At 43.4% G+C, this 27,734-nt stretch overlaps 1 protein-coding gene across 6 annotated transcripts in view; it reads left to right on the forward strand.

The window, feature by feature from the left end:
• Nucleotides 1-27,734, forward strand: part of KCNQ (KCNQ potassium channel) — a 129,927-nt gene that overhangs the window by 50,229 nt on the left and 51,964 nt on the right. For 2 of the 6 annotated variants that reach the window (XM_069137283.1, XM_069137284.1), the window contains exons 1-3: nt 1,801-2,728; nt 7,018-7,576; nt 24,800-24,890. In XM_069137283.1, coding sequence (XP_068993384.1) covers nt 2,353-2,728; nt 7,018-7,576; nt 24,800-24,890 — 1,026 coding nt within the window. In that variant the 5' untranslated portion in view covers nt 1,801-2,352. Of the gene's footprint in view, nt 1-1,798; nt 2,729-7,017; nt 7,577-24,799; nt 24,891-27,734 lie in introns of those variants that run through there. The other 4 variants (XM_069137285.1, XM_046633051.2, XM_046633056.2 and 1 more) reach the window with 4 other exon arrangements.

A 27,734-nucleotide genomic window follows, 5' to 3' on the forward strand; every position in this document is an offset into this window, starting at 1 on the left:
TCTACATAATCACGAGGCGGCGCATTAAGATGGATAAGTTATACACGGCTAGGGAGCCGATTGCATATCTTTCGACGGTAACCCGTTCAAACCCCCATTTAATTCTCCCGAACCCCTGTTAAAGATATTCGTGATCCGAATTCTCCGCGCGTCTCTTTCCTCGCCACAGACAGCCGCTGTTTTTGCATTTTTATCATCCATTTGTTTCTCCATCTTGCGTAACGTTGATGTTACCTCTGTATTCTATGACTTCGATTCAAAATTAGTAGATTTCTGGATAACTGAAAAGAAAGAAAAGGAAATCCAATCGGTGGAATTTTTAGCTCGTATGAACCAGAGATAGATACATGTATAATTTATTCTTCGTGGCGATGTTGAACAAACAGATGCGACAGAGAAAAGTAGCGATGTATCGTGAGAGGCAAATAATACGTGAAAAAAGGAAGTGAACAGAAATGAGGTAAGATTTAATCTGATCAAATAAACAGAGATCGATCTCGGTGAAGACGAAAATGAAATAACGATTGAAGAGAGAGAAAGAGAGAGAAACAATGTCGGAAACTTGATAGATAGAAATATCCACGGCACGTCCAAACATGTTATTATTGTCATTTTCATCATTTTTATACACGAACAAAATATCGCGTCTCTCGAATACCTGAAAACGTAAAAAGCACGGAACGAAATTTCAGGATCGTACCGCGGGAATTTCGGGTTTCTTAGACGCAGCTGAACGTGGGGAAGGACAGGAGGGAAATTCGGGGGTGGCAGTGGCGCCAGATCATCCCCGGAGTGAAACGCGGCGAAAGCTCGAACTAGCGAGGGGTGCAAAGCCACAGTTGGTTGCGGGCCGCAGCCCCGGTAACATCAACGCGCCGCGTCGAGCCGAGTCGCCAACTTTTTTCATTTCAAACCTCCGAATGGTCAAAGTTTTCTTATGATTGTAAAAATTCTTGGAGATGTTGGAGCCGGATTCGCAAGCTGATCTTCACCCTCCTCGCGACGCGCGATCCGTCGAGGGCGCTTTTTTCGCTCCGCGTGCTCCGTAGTTTTGGCTCTTTTTCTCCCATTTCGAGTTCGAGATCAGAAGGGAAGAGAGCGCGAGAAGCTCAGGGTGAATCGAGTGACAGAACGTCAAGGGGTCGCGCTTTTTTCACCCCGAATTATCCAAAGCGCGCGGGAGCAGGGGGGGGTGGGGGGGGGGGGAGGCGGGATCGAAACATGCGAAAGGTCAAACGGCGCTCATCGTCGGACCGCGCTGATGCATGGGTCGCGATTAGAGTCGACGGGTGCCGAGTAACGACCTCGAAAAAATCCTGGAAACGGAGTCGTTGAGGCCCGGATTTACTCGTGTTTATTTTTTATTTATTTTTTTCTGGTCTGTTTTGTTTTTCACACTTTTTTTTTTTTTTTTTTCGTATTTCCTGATATTTTTATCGGCGTCGATCGTTACGCCGGACGATCGAGAATGATCGAGAAACCGGCACCGATATGCAACCGTTCTGTGATTACACGTATATAATAAACGTGAAAATTCAACGCTAAGCAATAATTTATAATCAACACAAGCAATCATTCAAGTGCAAAGAGGGGAAGAAAGAAGATAACAAAAAAGTCGTAAATGTGAGACTAAACGTAAGAGTGAATCGTTGCGGTGAAACAAATGGATGAATTTAGTGCATGTCTATTAAATTATTAAAGCCGTAATTGTATAATAATAATAATAATAATAATAATAATAATAATAATAATAATAATAATAATAATAATAATAATAATAATAATAATAATAATAATAATAACAATAACAACAAGAATAATAATAATAACAACAATAACAACAAGAATAATAATAATAATCGTTATATTATACATTCGCCCAGAAGCTGGAGGCAATAATTTGAGTTTCAACAGATATTGTAATTAAGAGGAGGGAGGATTGGGGTTTCGGAAAAGCAACCGCATAGATGACCTTGAGGAAAATTACGTACGACGGTGGCGTGCCCGGAAAAATTCGGTCACGGATCGGTGGTTGTTTGACGTTGATAATGCGAAACGCGGGATTCCGCTTCGCCCGCAAAAGGTTGGGTAGCGTCGACCTGTTCAAGAAGGTCCTCAGGTGAGGCGGGGCGAAAGGCCATCGCGGCTGTCGAGGGTCGCCTTTCTTTCGTACCTGCTCGTTCGGTTCCCGATTCCCGGTTCCCTTGCCCAGCTTCGTTGTAAATTTGGAAAAACGTAACGCGGCGAGAGATCGGCGGTGCTTCCCCAGCCACTCGCGGTTGCCATGGTTCGTCGCTCTTCGGTACCATCGCGGTTCATCGGCCCTCCGGATGCCGACCTCCCGGCTTCGGGATGCTGCACGCCGTCCTCTTAGGCAGCGGCCCCGGTCGACCTGGACCAGCCGACTACTCCCGGCAAGGCACCTTTATCCTTGAAAGAGCGTCGACCCGCCTCAAAATGAACCGCGGCGAACAGGAAACCCTGTTCCGGCAGAGCAGGCAGCTCACCAGGATCGTTCCATCACGCGAGGACCTCGTCCTTAGCGTTACGAAGGCCCCGATCAACCAGCAACAGCATCAGGAACAGCAGCACCGACAGCTGCAACAAAATTCACCCCACCTTGGATTTCATCCGCAACTGCAACAACACCAGCAGCAATCCTCCGGTCAATATCATCACGCCAATTGCCAGGCGGCTCAGGAGAATTATAAAAAATGCGCGACGGCAGGTACAAATTTTGAGGATGGTCTGTGCGGTCGGGGAAATCGGCTCGGGTCCGTCTGTCGAGAACCTTGAAGTTGAGCTTGCGATTCGAGGATACGATTTTTAACCCCAACTTGGTGAGAGGGAACGTTTTTTGACAACTGGTGTTATTCTCGGAGGGATATATTCTAACAATCACGTTCGATGATAAATTTTTCGAGTATATTCAGCGTGGATGCAAAGCGAACGCGGAAAATTGTTTCTCGAGAATCAAATTCGATGCTTGGTTTTCAGATGATACGGATTTAAAATTAAATCAGTGGTTTTCTATTACCAGCATCTGCTGATTTCTTTCTGTTTGCAAAAATTGTTTTTCAAAGACCATCGATTCCGTTTTAGTGGACGAAACATCAGCGAAAATTCAATGATGTTCCTCTTGCTAAATCGACTGGTTGATTCGATGACAATACTCAACCAGAGCCTGGAATATATTATACTTGAATAAAGAGCTTGCGAATGAATGTTCGAATGGAATCAATCCATTCGAGGCGTTCCAGTCTTTTGAAAATATTCCCTTTCAAAGTGCAATCTTGTGCACGGTATCACGGATTACGTTATACGCGTAGATGCAACGGCATTGTTCGCGAAGCCTGTTACCAGCTCATGCGAGTTCATGCGAAATAAAAAAGCAAAAGAGGACTAAAAATCGTTATTAGTGAAGAAAAAAACTACGATGTACCGAGGAACGCGTTTTCGGGGGAAAACTCGGAATTTAAAGCGGTGGGAAATTGCAAAAGTTAGCCGTACGTCCGAGGCTCTTCGCTTCGTATCGCGTAGTCGGGATAAACTGACGACGAGTAACGATTATGAAGAAAGAAAAGCCGCGAGGACGCAACCTAGGTACACATAGCGTACAGAGAGTAAGAAAGGGGGGGGGGGGGGGGGGAGAGCGAGAGCAAGGAAAGATTGCCCCAGATTTGAGACCGCGCCTCGTCTAAAAAGCTTTTCAAGTAAATTGAAAAAAAAGTTTCAAACGTTCTAAAGCTACGTACACTTTGCGTCGCTTCTCCCGTGTTAACCGCAGCTCACCGCGTCTCATATTTTTACCCTGAACGAGGTATTTAGAGCTCTTCATATCGACCCCAATCCGCGTAAATACCGAGGTAGAAAATTTAGTTCGCGTAAACTTGTCGTTTGCCTCAGAGTTCAATTTTCTTTTACGATATCGTTTCGCTCGCTTTCATCAGTTTTGTACAATAATAAAAACGAGAGTAAGTCCTGCCGAGTAGATAAAGGAGAATTTGAAACATCATAGCGGAGAAGTTAATTGACGCGGGGTAATTGGCAAGTTTTCGGATCGTGATTCGGGTATCGCGAGTTCTTCGATTCCGGGTCTCGGTTGATGAAGACGGGGGAAGCGATGGGTATCCATTTCCGATGTTAAACAATTTCTGACGAAGGTAGAGAGTGGTAGAGAAAATGGCTTGAATTATTTCAGACCCGGGTTCTATAAATAGAATTTTGGCAGATAATCGGAGAACCGCGAGTTCGGTCGTTACCGATTCACTAGATCATTTATCAGAATCGAAATTTCTGCCGGATGGTTCGTTTTTCTTTTTCCTTTTTTTTTTTACTTTTCTCTCTCTCTCTCTTTCCCCCGATATTAGCGCGAAAGGTGAAATAAACGTGCACGCTCCCTCCCTTATAAATTCATTGACGAGGGAATAAACCCGTTTTATTATGATCGAAAAAGAAGTCGAGTACCTGCCTTGTATACCAAGCTGTTTCGTATTTAACGTCGTCACGAATTTGCGATTGGCACATCATGTGGGTACAAGAGTACACCTACCGATACATTTTCCGTATCCGACGTTGTAAAAATTCGCGCACAGAGTTTTTTTTCTTTTTTTTTTTTTTATACCAACATTCTCGTTGAGGCTGATTCGCGACGATTGAATGGAAGAAAAGTGTTTGACATCGTTTGAAGTGTAATCTGGTTTTGGAATAACTGACCTGAAAGTACTCGATTCGCGTTCTGTCTCTTTTAACTTGTTAACTTGCTTCAAAATTTTTATTTTTTTTTTTTTTGCTTCTCGTCGTTCAAGAGAATCTGTTCAAGTCGCGTTACGATCTGAGCAGAAAATCCGTAAAATCATTACCGCGTCGAGTAAGTTCAACCCAATCTCTGCACGGATATCGGAGCTGGGACAACTTTCAACTTTGGAAACGTCGAGACTTTCGAACGTCCGAATTGTGACGCGGTGATACCAAGACCGGAATTTCTGTCTCAGGTAATCGGACCGCGAATCAGGAACTTGCCGAGTGACTTTCCATCGGCTCGCGACACATCCGACAGCGTTCGACTGTCTCCGACCTCGTCCGTGGTGACGCGATAAAATATGCAAGCGATTTTAGCGAGGGTCAAAAACGGGAGGAGCGCAAAATTTAGAAACGATTCGTCGAGGCAGCGGTGAACTCGAATATTTACACGCGGTAGATTTGCATAATTTATGGCTGGCCGCGGTTTCGACCAACACTCGAGGCGTTGGCTTGTTTTAACCGCGTGTTAATTTCATCGCGAAATAATCAGACGGCGAGTGTATCGTGCGGTGCTTTTTATTTCTCCCTCTCCCCGGGGAATGAATTACGAGCTTGCACAGAGGCGTCGGAATAACGTTCGCGAAGCGGCGTGTCACTGATTGCGGAGGAGGAATTAACGGAACGGCCCAACCTAGGAATACAATCAATTTCCGCGGACAGACAGCGATTTTCCGCCCAGTATCGTCTTCGCAACGTTATTGGGATCGCGGACAAGCCGCGTGCCTTGCTGTCCGAAAAATTTCCACTCGCACGGGTAATTTCCCGAGGAAAGGGAATCCCTTCGAACATCCGAAACGTCAATCACGAAGCAATTACGATGCCGACCTCGAAATCCTCGCCAAAACTTGCCTCACTGCGCTCATTCTTCGTCGATGGAATCGCGCTTGTGTCAAAAAACGCTCGATTACGTCAAACTCAATTTTTGCTAGCAGAGAATAAACGAGAAAAACTTGAGTCTTGAAAGAAAGGAACGGTTTGGAGGTACTCGGTAGAAATGATAAGCAAAAAAGAAGTGGGACAAAAAAACAAAAAAATAAAGAAAGAAAGAAAGTAGGTTAGACCAGAATCGTCGCTGAGGTAAATTTTCGCGAAACTTGGCGATGCGTCAGCTTAATTTCTGGAATTCCAGACTACCAACGGTCTTGGTTTAATACGAGACACCGGCGAATCAACATGCAGACAAAACAAACTTCTATACCAGTCTTTACTCAGTCGTCACGCTCGAATGAATCGATAAAAGGAGCGAAGAGTCGAACCCTGTGTCACTGTGCTTAAGCGATCATTACTTGCCGACAAGTTGTTGAAGGAATATAGTTTCGAAAACTGTACAGACGCACTGCGAACAAGCGTTGGATCGGGAATTGGTTTCACTCGCCCTCCTGGGTCGTCAGCTGTGCACTGACAGTGATTACAGGGGTGGAAAATCGCTTCGAGACAAGCGACGCTGCGCGGAGAAACTTGATACGTTCAACTCTCCGTTATACTCTGCACGCTTCTAATCGCAATTCCAAAGTTTCACACGCGGTGATGTACGTACGTTGCAGCTGATATTCGCAAAAGTTTACAGGGTTCCTCGCCTGAAATTACACGCGGTTAAAGTTACGAACGTTGACGTAACGGTGACTGTTGAGAAAAAAAAACAAAAAAAAGGAACATAGAAAAAAAAACGTTACGACGCACCATTAGAATTTGGTAAACCATACCGAACCAAACATATGCTCATATTTTCGAAAAGCCAAATTCTTGAAAATGTTTCTGAAATTGGAAAATAATGAATTTCTTCCCGATGTTCCGTGACTTACTTCAACTTCGCGACAATATCAAAATCTCTTTTGTACTGTTCGAAATGTGATTACCGGTTGTAGCAGTCATGTTCGATACACCGTTAGAAGATTACGGTCATAGACGACGGAAAGCTGCTAGGATCCAAGCTTCGAACCCTGAACAGTGTGACGAGTTTTAGAAAATTGACTGTTTAATAAAACTGGACCACGGTGTGCTGCGTTTCGAATCTTCTTGAACAGTTGGAAAATCGAGGAGTATACAAAGCTTTTAAAATATTTCTCGCATCGATTGAACGATCGCGTTGCATCTGCGAAACGAATCCCAAGCTCAGAAAACCGACAATATCGATGAAAACCGTCCCCAAAGTTAATTTCCCTGTCCAAAGTGGGTTGGAATACGATCCCCTTGAACTGACCCGGGAATTCCTAGGTCACGGATTCGCCAGCGAAAATCTTCCCCGAAGTAAGGACCGCCAGCAGCAGCAACAGTCCTCGAGGTTGACGGAAAAGAGGTACAGCGCTGCCGCGGCTTACGCGGCCCTCCAGGGTAGCGAAGACGAGCTCGTCGCCGGCGGTGAAACGGAAGACGTCGCCCTTAAGACGCCGGGCAGCGAGACGGAGGACACGGACAACGGAGGCGGCGAGGAGGAGACGTCGAGGCGCTTCACCTTCCTGCGGAGGTTCCGCAGCCCCCGATTCGGCGAGGCTCACCACAAGAGGGTGCCGACTCCGATGAAGCGGAAACACAGGAGGAAGAAACTCGCCGACGACATGATCGACGACACCGTCGACGACGGAGTCGGCGAGGAGCCCGGCACCGATCAGAGGGGCGTCCCCGACCCCTACTACCCCATATATCTTCCCATTGATCAGGCCTTCAAGGCCAAGTACGTGTTTCATCACAAGAAGGGGAAAACTTTTCAGGAACGGTTGTACGTCTTCCTCGAACATCCCGGCGGATGGATTTGTTTTGTCTACCACTTCACAGTGTGAGTACTCGATCGAATCGCCTTTCCTTCTCGCGTCTTCGCCGTGTCGTTGTTTTTTTATTTTATTTAATTTTTTTTTTTTTTTTTGAGGGGGAGGGGGATTATACCTCGTTTCATGCATTTTCATGAGATACGTGTTTGGAAGACTGTCTGGAAAACAGGACGGTCTTAGTGGAACGAAAATTTCTCATCGTTTCTACGAACCGCTTAGTAATTCGTTCTTGAAAGTCTGTTTCGTCGATTTTTTCGGTAACCACCTCAGAAACGATATTGCGACTATATCGTGATTTTATAATAACGGTATGTCAAATCTCTGATTGCCCGAAAACACAATTCGCTCGATATGGTTCTTAGGAGTAATGAGTGGAAAATAAAGACGGAATTTATTTATTACATACAATACAAATTCAAAGAAGCGAGGTCGTCGAGTTTATTGTTTTCCCAACATATATAAGCAACTTCGATAAATTAGGTGAGTAAGGAAAGTGACGAATAATTGGCTGCTCGTTTTGAAAATTATTCCAATTTGTTGACTTCGCAATATCGTCTACCGTAGCAATAATAATACGATAATTGGTTCAATCGAAAAAGGTACTTATAATTTCAGGCAAGAAGTAGTAAGGTGTACATTTTCTCACGGGTATCCAATTATCTAATGAAACGAGGAAAATTGAAGAATGTATAATTTTTGAATTCCCGAAAGACTTGCGGTAATAGTGCGTGCGTTTATTTCCTATTCAACGACTGTAGTAAGAATTGAGATCAATTATAATGTCGCGAAAACGACGTAATTTGGCGAGACGAGAGTCAACTGACACGTCGCGGCTAAAAGCACGGAGCTTGAAGCTTTCAGTGTCGAAAATTTGCAGGATCTTCCCGAAATGAAATCCTTTCAGCCCTCCTCCCTCCCCTCGCGATAATTGTTCTCGAAAATCCGATAGAGCGACAGAAGCTACGAGCCTTTTCCTTCTTCGCCACACTTGCCGAGGTAATTCCGGTGACTCGATATCGATGTCACGCCCGCATGTCGCTTTCCCCGAATAAACCCGACGAATCTAGCTACCGTATGAGAAAACTGTGCTCGTTAGCGGACTCTTGGTTTTCGACTCCGTGGCGCCAAAATATAGATCCGCACTGTAACTGTGCATATCTATAAATATACCTTTTCCTACTCGCGCAAAGAACCGTGCAAATCAGGTCGGGCTGTCCGACGGATTTCGGTATAAATATCCGTGTGTACTTTCGACGCGAGAAACGAACTTGAGCCCTGCAGATACGGAAATTAAGAGGGTCCTCGCGCATTATTTGACTTTCAGATTATCGCGAGAGATGCGATTCCGCGAATAATCTTGCCGGGGACGATTCATGCTTGAATATAAATTGTCATTTCGTGTATTTAATGAAACGTCTCTCGTTTTTATTATGCGCTGAAAAGCTTTTAAGGAGTCGAGGTGTAAAAATTCCGAACAATTATCCCTTTACGGAGTGCGTGAATCATGTCGAAAGATACGAGGGAAATTCTCTCGGAAAAGTAGAAAGAAATAACGTGCGTGTGGGTATCCAAAGAATAATTGTGAAGATACGAGAGGGAAATGGCTGCGTCGAATCCCATAGATGATAATAATTTTCACCGACGACTCGACGTACGAAGGCTAAACGTTATTATTATATCAAGCCACCCTTACGCCTTGTTCTGCTGTTTGTTTGGCCTACATAAGCTATCGCGTTGTGGTCAAGCGAAGATAACCGAGTTTGAAATATGCGAGGGATGAATATATCATGAGCCCTCAGCGTTACTTTATCGCCCCTTCGCTCGATTACCGCAGGACTGCGCGATCCTTTATTATCGTACTGTATTTTGATGCCGAATATTCCTCCTCGATCGATCGATAGATCGAATAGATGCGGCTCTTTTATCCGTTCGTTCGATGCAAACAAGGTATAAACAAAGTCCGAAGGGCGATGCAAACCCGCCCCTAAGGATCGTTTCGGATCGCTGAGCTGCTGCCGGTGAATTATAACGTAATCATTGCTCACCGGTAGATTTATTCCGAATTAGCAAGAAAGGAAGAAATTCGCTAACGAATAACAAAGCGATACCCTTTTCAAGCCCGTTTGAAAAAGGATAGTTAAATACATATATATATATATATATATATATATATATATATATATATATATATATATATATATACACGCACAAAGGCGAATCGAACTTTCAACACAAAGGATATTATCCTTATTCCATTTTCGAATGTGGGCCATCGGTTTTATTCTTGTCTGTTTAATTTTTCACTCCTTACTCCTACTGATCGATGCAGCATTTCTATAGGGCTGTTGTTAATTGGCGCAGGCTAGTAACGACAATTGTGAACTTGTGGAGAAAAGTCCCGAGAGAAGTTATAACAGAGAATTTGTGAAGAAATTGATCGTTAAAAAATTTAGCAATTTACTAGACTGTGAGAAACGTTTTTGCAGCTAGCAGAATCATCGGGTCCTTGGGACACACGGCTTATGTAGTATGTATATGTATATATATATCGCTGTCCCGTGTCCTCGGAAATGAAAAAAACTAATTCACGTGAGGCGTAATTTATCTGCTTGATAAATCACCGGTGTAAGAATAGGGGAGAAAAAAAAAATGGAGACCTTTTCAGCTCTATAAATTTCTTCCGTTGAAATGCGATCGGTGTCGTGTAACTGCCTGTATCCGTTCTTCGGTAATTAAACTATGACGTGTGCGATGTATCAACAGGCGGACGAAAAAATAACGGTCCGTAAATGAACGGATATATTGATTCTTAAAGCGTCAAATTTCACTTTCCGTAGGTAATAAAATTCCGCGTAACAGGGATCAAATTTTCAGAGAGAGGTATCATATTATCGAATTGCTTAGCGAATTAGTCATGCGGAGGGAGTTTTCGGTTTTCTCGATTATTTTCCCTCTTTAAAGAAAGACCGCTGGAGTATAACATTTGCAATATAATTCGCGAACACGGAGAAGGTAAATCGAGGTCAAAAGGTGGCGAGGGTAATGAATTAGCTTCGTGTTATTTTACAGGTTTGCTTGCACAACGGCGTACCCTTTGGTAAAAACAGACCTAATACACAATATCTAACCGTACGCTGTGTTTTCTTTCTTCACTCGCTTTATCTCGCCATTACTAAAACAGTAACGTATGTACGTTTATATATATATATATATATATCACAGCAATTAGCCAACTCGTCGGCTAATTGCGAAATGGCCGAGCGAAGGAAGGGAGAAGAAGAAAAAAAAAAAAGAAGGCGAATGAAAACGAAAATCGGCCAAGTCAGATGTACGAAAAACGATGGTGAAGGAAGGACGTGAACAGAAAACGAACGTATCGAAAGAATTGTTGAATTCACAAAATATGGCGACAATAATATGCATTGCAATGCTAGCACTTTGAAAATTGCGCGAAAGTCTGCGGCTGCTTCTTCGTTTCCGCTTTTTCGTAAAACACGGATCGCGAATTCCATCTCTCTCCTAACTTTCCCCGCTTGTAGCGTAACGCGGATATGACCACCGGTTTTTCCGGATGAAGGGGAATGAATTATTACCCATGCACACCGCTTTATTCCGTTTCAAGAAGTTCTCCCTCGCGCCCGCGTCTTCCATGCGCCCTTTTTCTCGCCCACGGTGTTTTTATCAAATTTTTAACGACGGAATTGTCGGTACGAACGCGAATCGACTTTCGGGCGAAGCGTCCAACGCTACGGCTGAATTTTCCACGGACACGCCGAGGACCTTTTGCAGTTTTAATCGCCCTTTTCAAAGCGACTTTCATCCTGCTCGCTCCCCCCCCCCCCCCCCCCCCCTTTGTTTTGTAATTTTTCTCCCCGTGAACACTCTCGGTGCGAGTCGTTCACCACAAACTGCACGGATTTCGGCTCCTTACATAAATACATGTATCAATAAAATACCGACCCATCAAGAATCCGGTATAACTTGGGCATAATTTCGATCTAATATCCCGGGGACGGTTGGCCCTTCACCCCCCGCATCGGGAATCGATTTTATTCGCGTGGATCCGAGTCTAGATATTCCGGATCGTGCATCTGGCTCGATCCAATAACCTTTGGTTTTCATATCGCCCGAAGTCTTCTTAGAGGGATATAATAAAAATCCGAGGAAGCGGAGGAAGTCGAACTAAATGGGATCGTTTTTGATTCTCTACACTTTTCTCAACCGTCGACACGATCGGACAAAGTCTACTTTGATCTTTAAAAAATCGCAACAGAAAAGGCGCGTTAATTTTGATCTATTCTATTCACCGCGACAACTGGATGACGATTCATATCACTGTCTAGTGATACAGCGTGTTGCGGAAGGAGCGCGAATTTTTCTGCATTTCCCAGGACGACTGTGACAAAACTAGTTTCGGTACTTTGGCATTCCGCTTCGAAGCACTCAACAAAATTGAACTAGGCAAGATACACTCGGATTGTGCAGCACGAGCCGGACCCGCAGGCCTATTGCCTATTTTCACTCGACCCCGGAGCTTGTACATACATAAATACATACATACATGTACATATATTAGCTGGGGGCAAAAGTTGGTGGAAATTTTTTTGCATTCGTGTGATTTTTTCTCTCTCTTCCTTCCCGACCTCTTTCTTCGCTTCCTCCCTCACTTTCTACCGCTGAGAATATTCCCGCCTGGTGAAAAAAACCTGACAGGTGTGGAACGATAACAATACGTTTCAACCAAATAGAAAGACGTTCTTTATTCATTGCGACTCTCTCCAACTTCGCTATGCGGAGTATGGTACATGGATGTATGTATGTATGTATGTAAATCTACACGTTCAGCATGCAATCGTATGTACACGCTTTGGGGAATAAAAGCAAGGGATTCTTCGCTGGATGTAAATTCACGATCCACTTCGGAGCTACTGTACGTATTTTACCTATTTCACGACACACGCATCATGCGTACGTTGCTTGATATCGGAAATTAATGAACATTTTCAACCCCCAACGGACGTGTTCTGTAAATTCTCGATCGTCTCGATTCCGAACAATTTTTTTTTCTCGGATTTCGTTATCTATGTCAGATCCGGATATTCTCTCACCCTTCGTACATGGTTTTTTTTTTTTTTTTTTAATTAAACAATTTTATTACTTTTCTGTCCTGCGCGGTAAAGAGGAGGCTATTCGGGTCTCGGTTTGAACTAAAAGTTATTTCAGGGTAAATTCGGAGTTCGGTTTCCTTGCGCAGCGGCGTCCGAAATCCCGAGGGACGTATACGGCGAAAGGTCTGTCCGGGGAAATGTCGAGATACCAGCTTGGATAGGTTGAAATTCTAGCAATAGAATGCGGCAGCCAGCCACAGCCGGATTCGCGGCGAGGTAAAGAGCCTACTTTGGTAGGAATCGAAGGATGGATGGATGGATTGATGGATGAATGGATCGCAAGTTATCTGGGAGAGAGGAGAGTCGGAAATTTCTGCTCGGATAAACAGCTCGCCGAGTTAACTCATCGATAAACAGGTTACCTGATTGCCTCTTCGTTACTCGAATTCGCACACACACACACACACATAAACGTATATATATATATATATATTTATTTACACATATACGTATATACATTCAGCCACTCCGCCCCTGCGGAGGATTCGCAGCGTTCGAAACACGCCGCTGGATCAAAGACTCCACCGGCGTCTTCTTCGTCGAGTTAAAGACTCTGGCGTATACAGTCTCGGGGCAATTAGCATTTGCACTAATTAAGGCTGATTGTTAGTCCTCCCTTGGCGTGTCGAATTAACAAACGTTAAACTCGAAGATCCCCTAAACTTCGGCACGCCGAGGCGTTCGGCGTTATTCGATATTCCCGCAGCAGCTCCGAAACGCTGGAATCTTATCGTTGGATGAACGTGAATTGTATTTTTGTTTGTTGGATTACTAGATCTTCCAGCATTGACAATGAGTATTTATCCTATTGACATATTCGCAAGCTACGAAGATTTTAAAATCGAAACGACACTGATTTTTTACTTTTTCTACCGTCAACTCAATGTTGCTATCGGTGCAGTATTGAAAACTCGAATACTCGACGATATCAACTGAATAATAAAAGGGTCCCAGTGGAATTGCTGAGAACGGTCTCACGAGTCAAATGAATTATGGCAGAGTTAAGTTGAACCGGATGCTTTGCCGTTTTAAAGATGTTCGGGCTAAAAAATCTATACCTGTATCCAAGTTTCTGCTTATAATTTTGGTAAATATAGTTCTTTCTTGCATTTTTAGTAAATTCGTCGTTACTTTTCACATCATTCCTACCGCACCCACGGTTTTCTCGAGGTACGACTAAAGTTCGATTTTTTATTCACATTCATTTATGTCACTTGTTTGAAAACGACGCTGCGATTCGTTCGGATATTAGTTTAACAAACTGTAATCCCGTCGAATCGAGTTAGGATATCCGTTATTGAACGAAACCCCGTTCAATCCTGCAAATCCACGTTATACGTATAACCCGTACAATTTTCATTTTAATGTCACAGCGCTGAACTTACCGGCAATTATTGTTTTACCAGATGTCGATTTAATACCGATCACCAGAGCATTAAATACACGGCCGTCGGTGTCGCGAGTGACAAATGTTTTCTTCTTCAATACTGTAAGTTTATTTTTTCTCACGCCTAGATATATTAATTTCGATTCACGTTCGTCGCCACTCTACGTACCTACTTGTCTATCGATTGCTTAATGCCGTTCATTCTTTGTTCTTTTCATTTTCTCGTTTTCTTTCGTTCTTTTTCTTTTTCTTTTTTTTTCTTTTTGTTGCTCTTGCGGTCAGCTCGCTTCTCTTTCTTTATACTCGTATTCATCATCCCGTACATCATGTACATTTTAGACGTGTATCATGTATGCAATTTATACCGTGGAAAATTCCGCATGGCGAAGGATGTTCGCGAGCTGTTTTGTTAATCCATCCTTGTCACGCGACCGGCTACTTTTATACCCATTAATATGTACGTGGATACGTTATAAACGTATACATTGTTATGCTATATATAGATTGTGTGTCCATCCGTAATTCCGTGTACGCATGCAGATCTGTACATGTATGGTATACGTATACACGTGAGAGACATAGATGTATATATAAGATATAAAATCGGCTATCGGAAAATTGAATGATGGTGAAAACGACGGTTGATTGCAACGAATGTAGAGAAAAATTATCCGATGTGAAACAAATGCGCGATAACAATGCGAATGAAGAAGGATAAAAAGACGCGTTTCTATTTGTCGACGAAAGGGTGAGTTTGTGATTTTTGAGAAACAAAAAAAGGAAAAAAATTTCACTCGACAAAGGGAGATAAACGATATAAAACCGAAACAGAACAAGAGAGAGGGATGAAAATCCCGGATTCCATCGTGAAAATTACCGCGGGTCGGTACAGAGTTTATTTCATGACAGTCAAAGGATTTCTTTATGCTCGCGATAAAAGCTCGCCAAGTACCTATTACCACTCTGCTAAAATTTTACAAAGGAAACAATTCCAGTCCCTTCCCCAACGCCGTGCAATTTTTTTTCTCCCTCATTCACTCCTTTTATCCTCCCCTTTCATTCTTCGAGTCTCCTATAGAAGTTTCGCCCCCATTTTTATTTTTTGAATCCCTGGTCAGCGTCACGTAGAGTCGCGTATGTATTTCAAATACGCGAGTTCAAACTTCTGCATAGTACACGATTAAAGAAACGTTGTAAAAAAAAAGAAATTGAAGGGCAACCATCGATGCTCGACTACTGAAATAATAAAAATCCAGTTGTTGTTTGGGAATTTTTCTTTTTTGTTTCCGTCTTTCAGTTTATCAGTGACCGGTAAATACTTTTTGTGATAAAAAATAAAAGAAGATACATTTTTTTCTCCTTTTGAAACTCTCGTCCCTTGAAAAATAATATCTCATCCACAGTGTTTGGAACTTGACCCTAAAATTGCAGATAATTTTCTAAGCCTAACGTAATTCATACTCGCATGTCTTGCTTACGTTACGTTACGTTCAATACCTACTATTATAATTAATACACAGATCTCTCCGATTCGCGTGTAGAAGTCGGACCGTTTCCATGCTGCTTGAACTCGTGTATGCACAGTTGTGCGTTCGGCTAACGCTCGTAAGCAACAATTCCCTGGGCAAGCATACCGCGTTCAATGGAGGCCCATTCAATTTCCCTTTGACACTGTCCGGTCATCCGGTAACGTTATCATTGCTCGCTTCTGCCGCGGTCGATTACACCAGGAACACGGAGGTGGGTATAAATAATTTATGAAACAGCTTGCGCCTGCTTGCCCACGGCACCTCGTCATTGGTTAGGATATCGCGATTAATCCGAACTTTCGTCGACAAAGGCTCATCGGCTCGCCGTGCCGGAGTTGGAAAAACCGTGGACAACAAATTAGGAGGAGGACATTCGAGGAGAAAGCTTTCGCTTCTGTTTCAACTTTCGGTGAGCCTTTCGTAAATCGTATCGCGGAAAAATGGCGCGTCTGTTTTGTCAAAAACTGGTGGAAATCTAGGAAAAGATGCCGCGAAGGCCCGGAGACGTATTGCTGTCTTTGAAACGAAATTAAACTGAGCGTGTAACAAACGAGGCTGAAATACAAGCCCACCGGCGTTTGCCAATAATTTGCGACTCGGCGCCGTTCGAGGGGCATCCGATGAGGGAAAACTATTTTTACACGTCATTGGAGGTTCGTAATCCAATCCCGTGTACTGCGGAAAATTTTACGCCGTATATCAAGGCGGCCGGCCGATGGAAACACAGCGGACAATAAACCGCACCCACCGAAATTGCGCTTTCCATTTTCGAATTAAAACACCGCGAAAGAATTGCGAATCACCGATTCGCACCGTAACGAGAAATCAGTGGACGTAACGGAGGGAATTTACTCACAGTTTTTCTGCACCGAGAGACGTTTCTAGTCGTGGTTACTTCACAGTCCTTAATTATTTCCACTTTTCGTATATTGTGAGAAAAAAAAAAATATATTGTTCTTGGGTACAGAATGAGAATTAGTTTTCTAATCGTAACTAGAAAATCTAAGTTATAGGTGTTACTGTTCTTTTGTTTTTTCTTGTAAACATAGCGATAAATTGATATTTTTGCAAGAATAAATCGATGTCAAGAGCTTATTCGAGTGCAAAATTGTAGTAAATTGATTGTAAATAAACAAGCGGCTTCAATGCTTTGCAATAACCAGAATATTTACCATACCGACAAACCATTGATAATAATTATTATAAATGGTTTCACGTAAGAGATTTTCTTTCACTTCGGGAAAATATTTAAACCGTATAACAATCGTTGTACAACGCTAGGTAACTCAGTCAACTGTATAATTTTCTGGTGACCGTAAGGAATGAAAATTTTTTTCTCCTTGCGGGGATTCGAATACCACGGTATTGTATCTAGATATCTATTGACACTCGAACGTGATGTAATATGAAGTAGAAATTTTCAAACGAAATTGTAAAACAAGTCTAATAAAACAAATATAAAATTCATTATATTACTAATTTAGTTATCGTTGTAAAAGTGATCGCATCAGTGCGGGAAACAAATGTAACGTGAAGTGGGAACTTTATAATGAAATTGCGAAACCAGTCATATTGACTGGTCTGGTAGTTCTAGCGTTAATAAAAGCGTTGTGCACTTTTGTTAGATATACACTTATTGTGGCGCGGTTTCGAGTTATCCGAATTGTTAAACACGCGCTGGACTCCACGCAATATTTCAGAGTAGGAAAAAAGAGTGAAACAAAGGGGAAAATCGACGAAGTTTAATAACCGTGAACACGATGCGGTTACGCACGTACGCATGGATGTCCCATTGAAATTTAACACACGCAGTGCGGGTTTTGCGCGCGATAAAATGACAGAAGGTACACATCGAACTGAATTCGCGAACCCGACCGAGTAGTGAAAACAATTCGGGTTATCTCTTCGGCCATAAATCTCTTGCGGCGCGGAGGAATCCTTCGGCGAGTATACGCTTTATGAGTGAAAAATCGTATCTCGTTGATAATTTGACTTTTATACGGATGCGAACGCCGTCTTTTCTCGTTTTCCTCGACCTCCGTTCCCCCGTGTAACATCGTTACCGGCAAAAGGAGAAAGAAATTACTCCTACATTTTACGTAAATTGCCATTTAAACTATTCAATTTGCCAAAAATTGCAATTTTTCACTTGGGTCCGCAGCAAATTGTACGACGAATCACTAAATGACATTTCACTACAATCGTTGAAAATTTCTTACATACATACCAGGGCTAATTGTCGTCAAACAATACACGCTGGCACAGTAATTGCTCTGAAAATAAAAACTGTTGAATCCAAGAGAATATTTATTCCATCAGTCCCATAGCAGACATTTAATCGTCTCAAACGGTTATTGCAGTTAGGCAAAGTTTATTCGAAATAGAAACATATTTGTTGGAATAATCAAATATTTTTAAAAATCAGTCAATTGTCTGCTAAGGATTATTGAAACGAATGTTATTATGGATCTAATTATTTTTTTTTCCGGCGTACCTTACTCGACCGCGTATAACTCGACTCGCGAGGCTAAGTCACGTCATTTCTATGTTTTCTTTGATCTGATATTCAGCGTAACTAATATATATATGTACGTCTAGGGCGAGACTTAATCTGTTTGCGTAATCGTCTCCCACCGCACCGCCATTAAATCCCATGCCGGTCAACCCTTGTAGCTCGATTCTCTTTGTACTTTCCCGCACTTTGATGCACTGAACTGATTCCGCGTCCTACAGCTGCTCAAAATCAAATCCAGACTCGCCAACTTGTGCTTGTATCGGTGAAATCCTCGATAGGGTCAAGTTCTCAGTTTTGAAGTTGAATGAAATTTTTTTTTTTATACGTAGCCTTAAAAGGTAACGCTTGACTTGACTTGACTTGAATTCGTTGAAAAAAGCTCTTTTCAATTTACAAAAAATTAACGACCTGAAATTTAAATGAAGGAACTTCAGTTATTGACAATTTGAAAAAAATCAGATCACCGTTTCGTCCGTTTTTCATTTCAAATGCCAAAATCGCAGGGCTTGTCAAACTTCGATGGATCAGGGCTCGTTTTGCCAGTGTATAAATTTACAACAAGCGGCTTGAATGGAGTTTCAATTAACGTGAATTTTTTCCGCAATATAAAGCGTAAGTTTATTAATCAAACTTTTATAAACACGATTTTGCACAAAAAGTTCTTGTTGATTAATTTGGATGTTGAAAAAAAAAACAAAAAAACAAAACGGTACAACCTGTTCAAAATTATTGACAACTACCATCTTTTTTCACTTTAGTTTTTTGTTTTTAAATATACTTCTGTACTACGAAGAAACTCTTTTAGTAAAATCCAAGTCAACGTAACCCGATTTTCACGTTTTATACCCTGATTTCCATTCGCTGAATTTTTTCACTCGACTGTAAGCCCCGTGCAACCCATACGAACGAACCCTTTTACACTACACGGCGTCACGATCCCCGCTCCACCCAATTTCCAAGAAGCAAAGAGGAAAACGAAGCGGGGTTGTAATAATCAAAAGTACAGCAAGCGAGGTTTCATCACTTGCCGTTCGTTGTTGACGGACAGCTAATCCTCCAGCTTCTCTTCCTCTCCCCCTCTCTCCAGCAATACGTAATTCTCTCACACAGGGCAGATTGATAGATCGCCGATCGCTTCGTCAATCAGTCTCATACGGCTGTATGCACGATCCACCGAATCGAACCGCAGATACCGTAGGCGAACTGTAAAGGGGGCGAGGGGGTTTAACTTTAGGAAGGGGTTCAAGCTGCGAGTCGAAAGCAGTTATGTGCTGCGACGGGGGTTCGAGCTTCGAAGAGAGTTGTTCGGGAGATGCGAGGAGGAGGGGGGGGGGGGGGGTTTAAGAGTCGTGCGGGTGGCTTCTCGAACTTTGCACGTAGAGGGAATGATATGGATCCGAGAGGGCGAGTTTCCCCTCCACCCCTTTATCCTTCCTCTTCTATTTATTCTTCTCCCAGCGCTCGCTGCTCCCTCTTTCCATCACTTCGCGCCGTCGAAGAGCATCGAGGAGTGGGCAGAATCCCTCTGCAGAGAATAAATAATAAATTCAACGTTTACGACGCGATCGAGTCTATTTATTCCTCGGGGTAACTTTCGCCCTCTTCCAAGCTCGTGTTCTCCGTCTATAATCCGTCAAAAGTTAATACACCGGAATCGAGAGCTCCGATCATCCATCACAACGTGTTTGCGGCAGCCCCTTTATCTTTTTTTTTATCCAAGACAAATTATTAAAACGTCGGATCTTCCCGCCTTGCTTTGACCGAGGTTTGTTCGCCGAGTAAATTGGATCTTCACTCTTCTCTTTCACGTCTCGTTATTATTTCAAGGAAATTATCGCGAATATTGAATACCTACCTACGCGGCTCGTCGATCTTCGAAAGTAACGTTGAATCGCGTAACGAGCGAGTGTAAAAAAATAATCACTCTGACAAACCGAAGTTTATCATCGTCTTCGGATATTTGAAAGACGTTTCCGAGGTACAAGAAATTTCTATCGATATTTTCTTACATTCGCGCAACGGTTTTCGCTAATTGACAAACTAAATTAAAAATTATTTCTTTCATAAAAATTACGCGAGGTAATGTTATTGAGCTATTTTAATATAGGTTTGTTCATGAGGAGAGAAAAAGGGGCCCTCGTGACCTTGAAATCTTTAACACATCCACGTAACGCGTATCCGCATTACTCTGAAAGGTACACTTTCTTACCCCGCGAATTGAAAGTCGCATTTATTTCAACGCACGAGCACACGCCCGCGATATAATCGTGATTTGTGGGTGAGCTTTGACCTGTCAATAGACGGGAGTGAGCCTCGGATATATAGAGGCGAGTAATGCTCGGCGGGCAGCCGTGATTCATGACTGGTCATTAATAGCCGTTCTCAAACGAATCGCCGTACCCGTAATTCGTTGTTGCACGATCCAAGCATCGTATTCCTATCACGTAGCAACGACAGCCACAGATCTATCGCCTCTCGTCTGGCTCTTACGCGGCCTTCGATTTCATCCCTTTATCAGGAAATTCAGGCACCCGTTTATCGGGGGTGAAAATCTTCGGCATTTTCACGCATATTCACGCTTATGCGAAAATTCCATCGCCTGCAAACGAAACTCGCTTGTATTCATCGACGATTCTCCGTCGTCCATTTTTCCCGTCAATCACCTTCGACCATGACGTAGGTATAATCAATCTTGCTCTATTGCATTCAAATTTTTTGAGCGACTGCTACGAGCTGCTCTATTTTTATTAATAACTGCTCAAGTTTTGCGTACGTCGTGTATCAATCTTTTCACCTATACGGTCAATTTTACACCGAATTTGAAGGAGGTGAAGGTAATTGTGCATTCCCTCAACCTTGGCTTCAAAATAAGAAAAAGAGCGGGGGTCAGGGAGGGAGAGCAAAAATTGTTTTTACTCGTACGAGAATCCGCATCGACTGTAAAGAAGTAACGAGCGAAATCGTCTACCGTAAAACTTTGAATCGTTTCCCCTTTATATACGTGTGTTTGACTTCATTTGTCTCGCAACCCTCGTAAAGTTTAACAAGGAAAATATGAAAGACGATGGTTCTGCGTTTATTTCTGTCGACACTGCTTTCCCGACGGATGTTGGAAGAGGGGAGAGGGATAAAAAAGAAATACTTGCAATCCTCGCGCTTCCGATTTAAGCCCCAATTCTTTCTGTATATGGTATTGGAAAAATCCTGCATACTAAACGCACGTCATAAATAAGATCGATTCTTTTACGCATCCGTTGCGCAATTTTTCGAAATTTTTTCGTCGTCAGAGTAGAACTTCCATGAATTTATTCGAATCGGCAATATCTTAAATTCTAACGACGAGTACAAGAAATAACTCTGATCGTGCGATTTTCAATCACAGGCGAGAATTTTTCTTCATCTTTTACCACCGCGCGGGCTTACAAGAAGCTTTGCGTTCCGCTGGCTTAGTTGAAAAAAGCTGCATCCGTACAACTATAAGCGGAGAACCAATTTGTGGTATTTCGTATGAAACTGAAATCTATTCCCGACTCGGGGAAAATGCGGTTTCGCGGTAGCTTTCAACCGTGCTTGAAAATACGACGCAAGCTCTCCGATCCAGCTCTCGGTCGAACCTCTAATTAGTGAATAATTAACTCCAGACCGAGGATATTTGGCGGTCCTAATTATTGTTTTGACACGGGCGGCAAATAATACCGACCGGCTAACCCGTTACTCTCCGTGTAAACTTCACAGTTCGGGCGGTTCGTATTTGGGCTGCACAAGCGAAACGAGGAACCGAAACGGGTCTCATTATTAACTACGTGTTACCCGGAATAATCCGCGCAGCCGCATTCGGCAGGCGGGAGGAAATTTCGAGACTTGACTTTTCGTTTCAGGCGATGATTTATCCGGTTACTCTTATCGCCTGCGCAGAAACTTGTAATGCGCCGATTCCCGAGCTTTGGCCAAGGTCGCTGGGTCAAGGGGTCGCATAGAGAAACACCGACTTACGGCTGCCAATCTTCGTTACCTTAAATTTCCCGACACTTCTCGCGTGTCGTTGTAGCCCGATTGTAACCGAAGATTGACATCCTTTTCTGTACTTCCCGCAGGTCGCGTTGACCAAACGTCACCCTCCTCAAGGGCGTAGACACTCGAGTCGAAATAATAATACACGGTCAAACGGAGAATTAAGGGGTGCAACTTATCGTTAGACCAATCAAGTAGGTATCCGCTAATTAGAAGAGTCTCTGTGGTGTAAAAAAAGAAATACGTCGAAAGGCCTTGTCGTTGTAACAACTTCAGAGACATCCTATTATTTCTATTATCGTATTTTACCAAAGAATGATCGGTATATTTCGACAAATTTCAATGAAAAATAGCTTTCATTTCATTCGTTAACGAATCATCCACAGGATTGTCCAAGATGCAGACATTTCTTGTTGAGCTTGTCGGTTGTTTGTAAAATCCGACACGTACGATTGTTATGTTGCACAGATGACGAATGATTCGATAAAGATACGTTATTGTTAATCACAATTCGAATTAGCGATCTACGCTGGACAAAAAAAATCATTTACGATAATAAAATGAGCTTTTTGATGATAAAATAGTAGAACAACATACCCAGGTGTGATTTATCTGATGCGGTTGAAAATGACAAGACGTTTCATCGCTGCCGATAAAATTTCTGATAGTGTGAAAGCAAAAAATTCCCGCGTGAGAATAACTTTGTTTCGTCGGGTGTGGCTAGTTGTAAATAACGAGCTTCGGCGAGACTTCTTAAAGCTCTGCATTTGTCCCCTTTTTGTTTCAATACTCCTTGCAACGAAGCTCGATTAAAGGTGGACGATTTCCTTTACTTCAGCAGCTCGTTTCTCGCCTTGCATTATCGACCATGTACCTACGACATATCGTACGCGAAGGATATAATAGATGGAATAATTCCGGTTCTCGAACGTCTTTGAGATGTCGTGTCAGAGCGCCATTAGGGTGTGCAAACCAAAGCCTAACCTAACCCAACCTAGAGCCTGATCTAACCTACGGCTTGACCCTTATCGATCCCTGCTAATGTATGGTAATTGTATTTTTCGTTGCCGCAGGATCGAGGGAGATCCTTCGAGGCGTCGCCCTCCTTATTTGCATGAGCAAACTTATTAGATGTGGATTTATTTCCCTTCTTTCTTTCCCTCCTCGTTTCTCTTTCCTCTTCATCCCGAGGGATCGAACACTTTGTGTACGTTGGAAATATTATCGATATCCGCGAAGGGTGTGAAGCTGCGGGTTTGACGACGAAAAATAATTTATATCTTCGTAGAAAAAGGAACGAGATGAAATTTTCAATTTTCTCGCAGTGTTACTCCTGTCGCTGGTTGAGTCAAGGTTTATTTATGGAAAAGCAAAAAGAGAAAAAATAAACAAAAATTGCTTCACCACCTGCAGCAGACAACGTTGTAAGATGTTATTCCGATCAATAACCGTGCTCAACAGCTCTGAACGTTATTCAACGATACGTCACTCGGACACACTGTAAATGTGTACGTCCGCGTACGTAACATACAAAAAACTACGAAGCATCGCGTTGATTGGAAAAAGCGTCGTCGGTATTTGTCGTTAAAAAATCAATGCGCCTGTTTTTTGGATCCAAAATCTGTGACCGATCGAACGAAAAATTGTTGTATCGAAGGGTAAATGACCTGGAAAGAATAGAACAGAGGTCGTCGTGTTATATTTCGCGATAACTTTATTGCAGTTCGAGATATAACGATCATTGCTCGCCGCGAAACCTTCTGGGATCCGTACGGGCTTACAGGCCTGCGATCCGTTTAACGTGACGAATGTCCCCGGAGGGTCTCGTTAATTAATGGCGAAAGGCTTTCGGGAATTTATGGACACAAAGGATAACGCAATATGCCCGGGCGTCGACGACGGTTAAACACTGCTGATTAACAGCGGCGCAGAACCGAAACTGTACCATAGGTTATATTTCCCGCCTAATTACAGTGAGAAAAAACAGACCGCGGAGACTTTGATCCATCAATTTCAGGATTTTCTCGGTAACCTTTCTTGTCCCGTTATAGGTATCGCTTGTAATATTTCACTTTAGTTCTCTCCGGTCGGAGAGAAATGGAAATAAGTTTGTAAAGAAAAAAGTGGGAAAAAACTAAGTCAACTAGAAGCGTTCTGCTTTATTAATCTTTCCGCTACTTTTCGACAACCAAAATACGTCTCCCTGTCCAATTAAACATTGATCGGCTACTTTTGTACCCTACGTGTATCTGCAACATGCAGGAACAGAAGGGACAGGACCTTGCGTATTCACGAGGGATAACCCTTGCGAGCCGGTTGTAGGTACGTGAGTACGGGTTCGCGACAGAGTGAATAGGAGCAAAGTACACAAAGGCCAAAGATAACAAGTGTGCATACCCGTGTATTTGTGGCGTAAATATTAATTGGGGGGGGGGGGCTAGCTGAAGCAAAAGAAGAAGAAGAACAAGGCGGGGTTGAAAAACACGCACCGCTCTATACATGCCTCGTAAAATTGGACGATTTCACGAGGTTATTTTCCACGCGAATCGCCCCGTTGCGATATTTGCTTGTACAAATGATACGACTTATGTACTCAAGTATATTATGAATTTCTGTTCCAGGTTCATGGTCGTTTTAGTGTGCCTCATCTTCAGCGTACTGTCAACGATAGAACAGTACATGACTTTCGCTAACGAAACATTGTTCTGGATGGTGAGTAAATTAATGCGCATGTTGTGCAGCTATAACGGTTATGTACAGTACGTATTGTACACGTAGAATAATAATAGGCGCAGATAAATTGTGCCGTATTTATATATATATATGTGTATACACATGCGTATACGCGATTGTATGTACGTATGTATGGATATATTTACGCGTTGCGCAGAGACGGAGAATTCAAGTTTAATTAAGATGGCTCGGCCGAATTGACGAGCCGCCTTGTACCCTTATTGTCGGATAAACCGTCTCGTTATCTTTTCTGCTCAACTTGAGTCGTTGTTACGCGATGGTTATTATATTATCGCGGCACCTACTTCGGGGACGAGTTTTACCAGCCCGCGGACTAACCCGGCAAGTGCAGGCTATCGATTTTTCAGCCCAGGCAAAAAGAGGGCACGAGAGAAAATTGAAAATCCTTTGTCTCGAGCAGCTTCCAAAGCTGAGACGTCTGTTTCGGATCTAAAAATATTTATGCTCGAACTGTAATTCCATCCTATACCTAAATTTAGACGAATATGGGTAGGTGTACGAACAATAGGGAAAGTTGCGGAGAGTCTCTTTGTTACACTCGGCCGGGGCATTAAGTCAGAGTCCGAAGGACTTGAATGCGGTATCAGGGAAGTGCTACAAGTGTCCGAAGCATTGTTTCGAGGCACCGTTGCAGAGGAAGAAGTATAAAAACCACGAAAGAGAAGAAAAAATTAAATAAAATGAAATCACTTTCCTCCGAACGAAGAACGAAACAACTCGTGAGAATCGCAGCTAGGAAAACTTGAACCGGCAGCAGCTTCTCTCTCTCTCTTTCTCTCTCTAGGTACGCCTTGCAACCGGGATCTGGAAATTAACTGCAGGCTTTTTTCTCCCCCGTACTTCCGAGCTTCCAGCCCGCGGGGGCTCGATCGAAGCTCTCACCTTCGTCTAATTGACGCAGCACTAATTACCGCCTGTATACCCTGTGCATTGCGCCCCGGCATATTCATGCAATTATCAACGCGACCGTGGATATTGGGTATCGGGTATCGGTTATCGACGAGCTGTACCCACCTCGATGTCGTTAATAAACAACTTTGTCGCTCGACGACTGCGCGACGAGATACGAGAGCACGTGAGTGAATTCGACGTAAAACAGGCGACGGAGGGGAAAAAAGATGTAGGATTCGGGGAAACGCTGCTTCTGGATAGTGTGTCCGGGATACGAGGGGAGACACTCGGCATCTGGACCGGATATAGGAGCTCATCCTCGACCCGAGCGAAAAACCCGCCACGAGAGGCAATATCGTCGGTTGTTCGATCCGTCATCGCGTCTTATCGACGACCGTATTTCATTGCCGTCGAATTTGGTCCAGAGACCCGCTCGTCTCGCGGTTCGCATCGAATTCTCGGCACCCTGATTTCATTTTGCCGGGACGAAATCTTCGTCGATTAATTATTCGCTCCTGCCTAGGGATGAAATTTAACTCGATCTCGTCAGGCTGCATTAGCCTCGGTGTGGAACCCCTTTTTGGAGAATCTTAGAGCCACCCTCGGAATTTAGCTGCGTAGAATAGAATCGTCTCTCGTTTCGTCTCGTCTCATCTTCCTTATCTCTGGTTTCGAGCCAGTTCGTTCGTCGCTACGTCACGTTGCCATTGCAGTGCGAACAATTTTACGGAGGATGAGGATACCGATGAACTCGAGGAAAAGGGTCTCGCGGTTTGTCAGCCGTGACTCTGAACCTCGCTGTCTTCTCTGGAATCGGGTTTGCGTTCTTATTCTCAATTCTATGCGTTACTTATGCATGCACGTTCGAAAGCTTTACGGCTCCGCGATGCAGCGAACTGCTGACGTTTCGGCTCGAGACTTGAGGCGGATATATTCTTCCACAGGCGTAAAACGCGCCTGGCTTTGTGTTTTCGTTCTGCTTTCGATCCTCGACTACCGCAAAGGTTAAAAAAAACACAGCCCGAATATCCTGGGAGTATAATTTTTATCTCGATTCGAAATAATTACGCTGGGCTCGAACGACGTTCCAAAACTTTCGTAGCAATCCATCAATGGATTTGTAAAACGCTAAATTTGGTTCACGTGGAATCTCGAGTTCTCGGCAGGGAGAATATCACAAAAGAATAATAAGTAACACGGGCCGTGTAAAATTAAAAAAAAAAAAAGAACCCGAACCGAATCCCGTCCCGATTATAACAATTTCCGAACGTTTGAACGGAGGGGTATGGATGATAAAAAGATACGGAATGGAATCGCGGAGTGAAGATAAATGACGTGGTAGAATGCGAGAGATAAATCTTCCTTATTACACAAAGTGGTAACATTTCATCCATCAGCCGATATCGCGGAGTGTATATCACAGGAGATGGAGGAGAAAACGAGTGCCTTGCCTCTAACGCGTATCGCTTTGAACGAGGGAGTCCCCGATCATTGAACCATTGATTCCTAGGCTCTTCTTCTGCAAATAAATGCTGGAGCGGATACGCGCGTGACGCTGCACGTATCAAGTAGGAAGGTGCGATACGCGGATCGGTGAGTGCCGTGTTTCTATCTGTCCGCAGGTACGTACATCGGAACTCTTCCCCGCGGATGTATCGATCGAAGAACTCCTCCGGGACGGCTCGGTGCTTCAATAGTTTATTCTTTCGGAGTCTAGATATATCTCGCGAGCGATGCCGGATGACTATCGAGAGTCGAAAATAGTCGGGTTCGGCCTGAAGAAGGGACCGAAACACCTGAAATCCTATATCCTCGCGTCGATCGCTCGGCGAATTAGAGAGACGCGTCGTGAAACCGGATATCGCGTTCTTCCACATTCGCGTCACGATTTTTGGCCCGTCGATTGGATCA

Source organism: Neodiprion pinetum, chromosome 6 (genome assembly GCF_021155775.2).
Source record: "Neodiprion pinetum isolate iyNeoPine1 chromosome 6, iyNeoPine1.2, whole genome shotgun sequence".
Taxonomy (NCBI): domain Eukaryota; kingdom Metazoa; phylum Arthropoda; class Insecta; order Hymenoptera; family Diprionidae; genus Neodiprion; species Neodiprion pinetum.